The 10,748-nt window shown below is 36.9% G+C and overlaps 1 protein-coding gene across 2 annotated transcripts in view; it reads right to left on the reverse strand.

Annotated features, from left to right (window-relative positions):
- Nucleotides 1-4: 4 nt before the first annotated feature.
- The window catches only part of eif2b1 (eukaryotic translation initiation factor 2B, subunit 1 alpha), a 14,102-nt gene continuing 3,358 nt past the window's right edge, over nucleotides 5-10,748 (reverse strand). For both annotated transcript variants that reach the window (XM_079606450.1, XM_079606451.1), the window contains 6 exons: nucleotides 10,357-10,473; nucleotides 10,174-10,286; nucleotides 7,367-7,435; nucleotides 5,046-5,121; nucleotides 1,833-1,958; nucleotides 5-262 (listed from right to left, as the gene is read on the reverse strand). In XM_079606450.1, the coding sequence (XP_079462576.1) occupies nucleotides 110-262; nucleotides 1,833-1,958; nucleotides 5,046-5,121; nucleotides 7,367-7,435; nucleotides 10,174-10,286; nucleotides 10,357-10,473 (654 nt within the window). In that variant the 3' untranslated portion in view covers nucleotides 5-109. The remainder of the gene's footprint in view (nucleotides 263-1,832; nucleotides 1,959-5,045; nucleotides 5,122-7,366; nucleotides 7,436-10,173; nucleotides 10,287-10,356; nucleotides 10,474-10,748) is intronic.

Below are 10,748 nucleotides of genomic sequence, written 5' to 3' on the forward strand. Positions count from 1 at the left end.
ACCATTTCAACCAGATAATTTAATCTTAAATCCAGGATCTTTCAGTTATCGGTGCATCTGAAATCTTTACACCTGAGCAATGATTTAAACGCTTTATGAAGAGTGCTGATCACAGGTACAGTTTGATGAGCTCGTCGCTGACAGCCGAGGGCGTCAGCACCCCGAGGTCCGTGAAGAGTAGCGTGATGAGGGATGGGGGGGTGTAGTCGATCAGCGGGTGCTCCTGGCTGAGATCCACTGTTTTCAGGATATCGGCTTTATACTGGAAGACAGAAAGAGATATTGTGTACCTTTTTATGTATAATAAGCTGAACTCTGTGTTTAAACTAAACTGAAAATTAGCCCATGATTTACTCACCCTCAAGCCATCCTATATCCTAGGTGTATATGACTTTCTTCTTTCAGACGAATACAATCGGAGTTATTTTAAAAAATGTCCTCTTCCTAGTTTTATAATGGCAGTGGATTGCAACCAACAGATTGAAGCTCAAAAACGTGCATCTAACCGTCATAAACAAACTCCACAAGCTCCGGGGGTTAATAAAGGCCTTCTGAAGAAAAGCCATGCGTTTGTGTAAGAAAAATATTCATATTTAAAACTGTATAAAGTAAAATAACTAGCTTCCGGCCAAACAAACATTAGGATTCGACTCTAATGTAAAGCGCAACTTATGTGAGTAATGCGACGAACTACTGATAATTGACCGTTCGCAAAGACCCGCCCCCCTTAGTTACTGTCGCTATGCCCAACAAGCTACGCCACTCTCACACACACCATGTTCTCACACAGTGAAAAATACATGCGGAGCAGAGAGGACTCTCCTGACTGCTTTGTCGGAAAAAATGGCAGATGGCGAAGTATGATTGGTCAGATCACCTGTCAATCAAACTCCCTGCGAATGGTCAATTACGCTACTTCTGACATCATAAGTTTCACTTTATACGCAAGTCAGAAGGCCTTTATTAACTCCCCGGAGCCCGTGGAGTTCGTTTATGACGGATAGATGTTCTTCAACCAGTTTTTTTCCAGTCTTACAGCTTCAATCTGTTGGTTGCGATCCACTGCTATTATAAAACTTGGAAGAGCCAGGATATTTTTACACATGTGACCCTGGATCACAAACCCAGTCTGGAGTCGCACGGGTATATCTGTGGCGATAGCCAACTATACACTGTATGGGTCAAAATTATAGATTTTTCTTTTATGCCAAAAATCATTAGGATATTAAGTAAAGATCATGTTCCATGAAGATATTAAGTAAATTTCCTACCGTAAATATATAAAACATGTATTTTTGTGAGTGAATGCAGCACAATCGTGAACATAAATGCACAACTTTAAAGGAGATTTTCTCAATGTTTCGATTTTTTTGCTCCCTCAGATTCCAGATTTTCAATAGTTGTATCTCGACCAAATATTGTCCTATCAATGGAAAGTTTATTTATTCAGCTTTCATATGATGTATAAATCTCAATTGAAAAAAATTGACCCATGTGACTGGTTTTGTGGTCCAGGGTGACATATAACTCAGATTGTGTTCGTCTGAAAGAAGAAAGTCATATACAGCTGGGATGGCTTGAGGGCGAGTAAATCATGGGATAATTTTCATTTGAAAGTGAACTACTCCTTTAAGGCGTGTCGTAATTACGAGATTCCAACTTTTTACGAGATTCCAGCTTGTGAACTGGGAATTTTCTGAGAGCTTATACTTGTACCATGTGACCACTGCAGATTAATTTTAAACATTGATAACAAAGAAAGGAATAATTCTCAGTCCGAGGACGTGAACAGCTTCAATGTCACATATCGTCATCTGGTAAATCAGCATTACCTTGAATCTATCGGGTACGTCTTGCTGGTTAAGAGGGTAGAGTCGCACAAACTTGAAACTTTCTGCCACCACATAAAATGGTTTGTTGTGCGCCTTCGAACACACAGCCATCTGATAGGTGCCAATCTAGGACATGAAGGAAGGAATGATTTGATCAATCTGAGGAATGAATGGTAAGAAATAATTGCATTTTGTTTTAAGGCAAGACACTGTAGGTAAAACCGTTGTTTATCAGGCACTGGCCAACTTTGACAATTCAGACTAGTGGAAAACACCAACACACATTTATTACACTATCGATTTGCATCTGTAGATTACCTTTAAAATAAGACTGATTTCTCAAAATTATAATTTTTTAAGTCAGAAATCTCCACTTTAGCAGTTCTTAAAAACAATAAACATTACAGCTTTATTCCGGTCTATATTCTGAAGGTTTTTACAGAGCGGTATTGACAGTTTATGATGTTATTGCTAAAAACATGATTTGTTATTGTTTGTTGACAGTATTTTCTGATTTATGGAGTCTAGGATACATGTCAACAAAATCAAGCGAGTAGAATTGTGAACTTGTTTTTATCCAATGTTCTGGAAGTGTATGCAAATGAGTGCATATTTAATTAGATGATGGCTCATTTGCATATTTACACAACATTTCAGAAAACTTGTTATATAAAACTGTTGTCTTAGGGTACATTTACACGATAATGATGCGTTTGTAAATTGAACGTGTCGAGGCTTCTGGTCTAATCCTCTAACAGTTATTTTTATCTGTACAAAACGGTTCCTTATGCTGCGTAATAGATCAAACTTGTGTTTCTTACCGTGATATTTGAATGTAATGTCGTAATTATAAACACACCGACTTGTAGTGCAAACAGTTTTACCGTTTACTGCACTTTGTTAGTCTCGCACATTCACAGAAAACGGCGTACTTCTGTGTTGCATAATATGATGGATTTCCCAGTAGTGTCTCGCCTTAAAGGATTAGTTCACTTTCAAAAAAAAAAATTTGCTGATAATTTACTCCCCCCGATGTCATCCAAGATGTCCATGTCTTTCTTTCTGCAGTCGAAAAAGACATTAAGGTTTCTGAGGAAAACATTCCAGGATTTTTCTACACAGAATGGACTTCAATGGCAACCATCTATCCCAATGTTCAAAAGAAGGTTCAAATGTCCGTCTCAGTGCAGCTTCAAAGTCTCGACATTATCTAGCGAAACCATCGGTCATTTTCTAAAAAATAAATAAAATGTATATACTTTTTAACCACAAATGTTTGTCTTGTGCTGGTCTGCGACGCGCCACATATTACGTCATCACGTTGGAAAGGTCACGTTCACGTCATCTGTCCAAGTTATTTGTCTGTGTACTCCGGTTAAAAAAAGTAGGGAAGGGCGAAAAACTCCCACTCATTTTCTCCTCCAACTTCAAAATCATCCGACATCTTTGTTTTAATTTATTTTTCGGGACCTTTCCAACGTGATGACGTAATGCGTGGCGCGTCGCAGACCAGCACAAGACGAACAATTGTGGTTAAAAAGTATATACATTTTTATTAATTTTTATAAAATGGCCGATGGTTTCGCTGGATAAGACCCTCATTTCTCGACTGGGATCGTGTCGAGACTTTGAAGCTGCACTGAGACGGACATTTGAACCTTCTTTTGAACATTGGGATAGTTGGTTGCCATTGAAGTCCATTATATGAAGAAAAATCCTGGAATGTTTTCCTGAAAAACCTTTATTTTCGACTGCAGAAAGAAAGACATGGACATCTTGGATGACATCGGGGTGAGTAAATTATCAGCAAATTATCAGTTTTTTTGAAAGTGAACTAATCCTCGAAGTCAGGGTTTCTCAAACTCGGTCCTGGAGGGCCACTGTCCTGCAACCCTGATCAAACACACCTAGCTGTGAGTTTCTAGTGATCCTGAAGACATTGATTAGCTTGTTCAGGTGTGTTTGATCAGTTTTGGAGCTAAACTGTGCAGGACAGTGGCCCTCCATGACCGAGTTTGAGAAACCCTGCTTTAAGGCGAGACACTACAGGTGAATAGGGTACAATTTTAAAATAATAGATATCACCATGAAACGTCCTCAGTTGATTACTTACACAAGTTCATAAAAAAATGTATTACAAGTTTTTGAAATTTGTATGTTTAATTATGCAAATTAGGCATGATCTCATTAAATATGCGCAATTTTGCATATAGTTTCGGTAGATAGATCTGAACATATGATAAAGCCAGGTGCAAAATTATTTTTTCATTTTGATTACACACAAGATGAAAAAAGATGTTCAGAGGGATTTCAGGATATATGCTTTCATTACCTAGGAAATCAAAATATACTGTCCATAGCCTTAAAACATTTTTTTTTATATAAATGTCACATAAATCAGGCCAGGAATGATTTATTAACAAATCCCTCTGAACATATCTTCAGAATACTGCTAAGTGTATAACTGGAGAGTTTGCTGTACATCGGTGCTACATCGGCTGAGATGTTTCTACTGGAGAATGACAAAAAACTCATTTTGAGAAAAAGGCATTTAAAGATTTGTAATGTAAAAACTTTTTTAGTGGAAACAACTATTTACTGACACAATATCTTATCAAATCATTAGCAACAACAATACAAACCACCTAAATCAAATCAAAACTTATAAACACAGCATTTATGGCCTTCAACTGAACAGAAAAACAGTCAAAAACACACATCTAAATGTCAGAGCGCGTCACGTGATGCATCTGAACCAATCACGGTGTCAGAAATTGACATCAGCCAATGAGATTTCGCTTTTAGGGTTAAATACCCATTATACTTTCACGATTGGTTGCTGATTAAAAGGAAATGACCATATTTGGATGCGACAGCATTGTACAGGAGAGAGAGAGCTTTCCAGCGGTGTGTGTGATTAAAGGAAGCAGAGAGAGATCGCGGAGCAGCGCGTTGATTATGAACGCCAACTTTTGTTTAATTTCGGAGAAATCTACAGACGCAAATAGACAAAGTGTAGTAAAATAAAGACCTAAATGTGTATTTTGGACTTTTTTTCACCACAAGTCTGAAAGAAGACATGTTATTGAAGACAAATAGCTCAAAATCTCAAAATTGACCAGTGAAAAAAAAAAAACTATGTTTTTGCCTGCCGTGTCTCGCCTTAAGTAGAACACCAAACATCAAGACTACAAGTGTGTGTATATTTCTGACCTTGTTAATAACACCGCCACTCTCCACAACGCCCTCAGCGCCCACGATCACCAGGTCTACCTTCTCCATGATGTACCTACACTCACACAAAAACAAGTAGCAGATGTTCATATAGATAGAGCAAAAACTTCAAACATGATAATCTTACGTCCCAAATACCACATCCAAAGTTTTGTGCCGGAGCTGACCTCAACAAGCGTTTATATTGTTGACATTTCTGTACGTGTATATTGTTGACATTTCTGTATTTCTGGACGTGTATATTGTTGACATTTCTGTACGTGTATATTGTTGACATTTCTGTATTTCTGGACGTGTATATTGTTGACATTTCTGTACGTGTATATTGTTGACATTTCTGTATTTCTGGACGTGTATATTGTTGACATTTCTGTACGTGTATATTGTTGACATTTCTGTATTTCTGTACGTGTATATTGTTGACATTTCTGTATTTCTGGACGTGTATATTGTTGACATTTCTGTATTTCTGGACGTGTATATTGTTGACATTTCTGTACAGGCGCGCTGGAAGCTGTTTCGTGCGAGGGGGGCTGGGAGCTTGGGGGGGGGGGGGGGTTGGGGTTTGGAAAATATGTTACGTAAAACATTATGTTTTTTAAGACATGATTTTGACCTTTTAATTGAGCTTTGTTTTGAAGAAAGTCTCTTTTTAAAAGATTTTTGTTTTGTATAAATAGCAAGGCTATCTTAATTTAGTTTTTTTTTAAACAAAAAATTTTTTTTAAATAACCAATTGCCTGTATTTAAATAATAAGAAGCAAATATATAGTAGACACAATGTAATAAGGCACCGGCATGATCACTTGCATTGCTAACGTGAACTGAAGGGTACCGAAACTAGCTTGTGTCTCACAGATTTGAGAAATATTTAGCCTACGTTTTAAATGTCTACTTTTAAACGAAACTATTAACAGAAAAATAGGCTATAATCTCTGATTATGTGATCTAAATGTGCATTTCTTTGCAGCGACAGAGAATAAACAATTAAATGTCTCCTTTCCTTGCTATTTTAGACCCATTCATAATCATAACTTTGCCGGTTCTTTGTTGTAAGCTTTACGCGTGCGGCTTGAATACGGCTTTAGTAAACACTCATTATCCTGTATACTGAATTGCAATCTAAAGAGCTCAAACAGCTAACAGGATAGCTCCTGTGATATCATAGGATTAGCTTGTAAAGCTAGCTGTCAATCATCTCACATGATCGTGACCATAAGGCTAAATCCATGTAGGGCCTATCATTTGTTCAGTCGTTTTTTTTTATTTAATATTGAAAGGAGAAAAAGGGTTGCTTTATCATTTTTTTTCTTCCAAAAATATGAAAAACAAGAATCCAGCTTGATTTTTATAGTATAAAAATAACCTTATAAGGTAATTTTTCGACCTCAGAACGAAAAATCAAGCTAAATTCGTTTATTATTTTGTCGACCTCAGAACGAAAAATCAAACTGAATTCTTGTTTTAAAGGAACCCCTTTTCTATTTTTTTCTGCTTTCAATATAAATAAAAAACGACTGAACGAATGATACACGGATTATGTTAGTAAAGAAAGATAGCCCATAGCTTCATATAAAACGCTAAATAGGCATATATCAAAATCTTTTGTTGACTTAAAACTATTTTAAACTGCGACCGGAATATTATACAAATACTCGATTGTGTTTTAAAGTGAGCTTAAAATAAAAGTGTAGTATTAATCAATAAAACATTTTTAATGTAGCTTAAAGCTAATGTTACATGTTGCTATAATGCACCTGCTGCAGAAGCTATTCTACAAAACTTTAAAAAAAAATCGCATTTAAAGAAGACATATTTAGTTTCATATTTACGTTTAAATATTATAGGCTAGTGTTATTTTTTTTAAAATCAATGTTGATTATGAAAGTAAGATTGCAGCATGAAAAAGATATGATACATCATGAGATGCAATATTTCTGACTCTGGAGACATGTTGACCTACCCACAAATAATTAATCATTAGTTTATATCTTATCCACTGCCCATTATTTTAATCCGATATAAAACACAGTATGTTATGTCAGTCTATTTTAATTAATTTATTTTGTGTCACGTTTTTAAAAAAAATTCCCCACAGCTCCCCACCAGGGGGCTGATGCTATCCTTCCCGCGCTACTGTTTCTGTACGTGTATATTGTTGACATTTCTGTATTTCTGTACGTGTATATTGTTGACAACTACTGGAATAACAAATTTTTCACTGATTTGAGTTGTACGAGAAGTAAATCAGTTAAGAGGATCTGACAGTTTTGATGTAAAAGCTAAACGAGGACACTTACCCGACTGCAGCATCAAGCACGATTGTGACGGGTATATTCAGTTTGCGTAGTTTTTGAGCCATAAGTTTACTAAGAGACAATAGGAAAAAACATTCATAAAAGATTGCATCATAAAACACTTTGGTAACACTTCACTTGAAGGGGTGTGCATAAGACTGACATGACACCTTCATAATCATGACATGACACATGAATATGAAGGAGGTTTTATGCATGTTTATGACAACTGTCATTAAGTGTCATTCACTCATTTATGACATTTTTTATGCAAATATGACATTGTTTGAGATGTCTTTGTTATGACAACTTGACATAAACCAAGACATCATAACCTGTCAGTGTCTTTGTTATGAATATTTGTCATAAACATGACATAGCAGATTAATTATCAAACTTAAAGGGATAGTTCACTTTGAAATAACATTTTGGTATGTTTTAGCTTACCTGAAGTGCATCCAAGATCTTTGTCTCCGCAGTAGTTTCAATTTTGATATTTTTAGGTCAAACCGTTCTTGTCTGTCAGTCATATAATGCAGGTCTATAGGCACTGTCTCCAAAAGCATGCAGAGAAAAGTCCAAATTAAAAAATTCCCCATGGTAAGTGAACATTGATGGCCTAAGACACGAAACAAGCGGTTTGTGTGATAAAACGAACAGTATTTATATCGTTTTTATCTCTTTTACACAACCACGTCCAAGTGATCTGTTTACTTAGTCTGCGTATGCGCCGTAGAGCGCCGGAAGTGATCTCTCTCCCGGATGAGTTTGTGCGAGCTTACGTAAATGTACCGGTATTTTTTTGCATCGGTTTAAACATCCCGGATAAGCAAAAACTAGTACCATTTCTATTAGCCGTCCTACCTACAATCTCTGTTCTGTGCATAGGTTCTGGTGTAAACAATGAGTGACGTACACGCGCGAGAGAGATCACTTCCGGAGCCTTCCGGCGCTCTACAGCGCTTGCGCAGACTAAGTAAACAGATCAGATGGACGTGGTTGTGTAAAAGAGATAAAAACGATATAAATACTGTTCGTTTTATCACACAAACCGCTTTTTTCATGTCTTAGGCCATCAATGTGCACTTACCATGGGGAATTTTTTAATTTGGACTTTTCTCTGTATGCTTTTGTAGACAGTACCTATAGACCTGCATTATATGACTGACAGACAAGAACGGTTTTACCTAAAAATATCAAAATTGAAACTACTGCGGAGACAAAGACACCTACATCTTGGATGCACTTCAGGTAAGATAAAACATACCAAAATTTAATTTCAAAGTGAACTTTCCCTTTAAGAAACCACTTAGCTTTATGGGTTAACATTACATTGAACTGTCATGTGATTGGTTTTGACATTGGCTGTCATGTGGCCATTATAACTGTGTCAGGAATCTTTTTCTTGACCTCAACTACAGTGGTACAAACTGAATTTGTCATTAAAATGTTATAATGGCCTCATGACAGACAATGTAAAAACCAACCACCTGACAGTTTAATGTAATGTAATGACTCAAAATTATACAGCCACTGCTGGAAAGGGTTCAAATATGCAAATTATGTGGTAATTTTCTGGATTTTTCTGAGGACATTGGGCAGTTTAACTGATCAGGACAAACAAGGGACTCATGAACAACCATCACAAAAACATGGATCCTCATGGATCATCCAGGTAAAGACACACAGTATTACAGCACTACAATTTGATTAAAGGGTAATTCCGGTATTTAACACCTTGAGTCTATATTGTAGTTTGTTTTGGATGCACAAGAGTGGTGGACAACATTTTTTTGACAATGGTTCCTCTCTCGAGTTTTTGACTATAAAAGAATTGGCCATGGACCCATTTAACATTGGAGTCAATGTGCATGTCCGAAAATGTCATTAAAACAGCCAATAATGTTCGTTTACAAAACTGTTAAACTCACCGAGTGGTTAGTGGTGTTCGTTGATGATTATAAACAATATATCGTCGCAATATATGATTCCAATCCGTTTATTTTGCTATAGTGGAACTATTTTTTCAGACACTTCACAACTGTATAACTTCCGCTCAATATTTGAATCTGAAGCGTTAGCACACTCCCGACCACTTGATGGCGATAACCGATGTTTATGTCTCGCGGGACACTCACGGTCACAGTCGAGTTCAACTTCATATTGCACTGGTCAGTGGTCACGTCTTTCAATATGGTTAGAATTTGTGTGGTCAAAAACTGTGGTAAAGAGCTCTGCTCGCTAGCCTTATGAGAAACGGAAGCGAGCAAAAAGACTACATCGACCAAATGTAAACAGCCCCCTTTCCGTTTCCGGTAGCGCATTTATATTAACGAGCACTCAGTCCTTCAACAGAATTCAATGGGATTTTACAAAATGACAAATAAAACACGACAGAAACTGTATTTCGCAACACTTTTTGTTTCTGGAACATCAACGAACATCACTAATCACTCGGTGAGTTTAACAGTTTTGAAAACTAATGTTAAAGGCTGTTTTAATGACATTTTCGGACATGCCCATTGACTCCAATGTTAAATGGGTCCATGGCCAATTCTATTATAGTCAAAAACTCGAGAGAGGAACCATTGTCAAAAAAATGTTGTCCACCACTCTTGTTCATCCAAAACAAACTACAATATAGACTCAAGGTGTTAAATACCGGAATTATCCTTTAACTTCAGTTTCTGGGAGTGTAGAGTGAAAAAAATTGACGTTGATCAAAATGCAATCAAACTTTGAAGCCGTTTCTGTTAATTCCAGTGTTTCTGCATGTTGTCCGACAGTAAAAGCCAGAGATGAAGCCTCACCCTGCAGAATCCGGCTGTGATTCAGTGACGTATACTGTGAAGCGTTTGTTATCAGCTGCCGCGTTTTCCAGAACCTTTAACACCACTCGGGAGGACGAGTGTGTGAGGATTTTCTGCAAATGGAGGGCAGATATGAGAGTGTGTCCAAAGTAATGATGTGTTTTTAGGAACGACTGCACTTACGGCTCCATCTTTGATGAAGGTGTGGCACAGTTTACCCACTTTGCCTCTGGAGAGGGATATTTTCTTCAAGAAGAGTTCCCCTCTCTCGATCATCACATTCTTACACTGTGAGAGATCCTGTGAGAGAGGGAACACACACGGTCAATCACACTGTGACTCAGCAAATAACAACAGTGTTTTAAGAGCATTTATAAAACAACTTTTACATTTCATAAGCGAGTAGAATTTTTTTGACAAGCACATAAAAGCAGCATATACAGGAGACACTCAAAAAATGTGCAAAAGTTCATTTATTTCAGTAATTCAACTTAAAAGGTGAAACTAATAAATTATATAGACTCATTACATGCAAAGTGAGATATTTCAAGCCTTTATTTGTTATAATTTTGATG

Source organism: Phoxinus phoxinus, assembly GCF_949152265.1.
Source record: "Phoxinus phoxinus genome assembly, chromosome: 3".
Classification (NCBI taxonomy): Eukaryota; Metazoa; Chordata; class Actinopteri; order Cypriniformes; family Leuciscidae; genus Phoxinus; species Phoxinus phoxinus.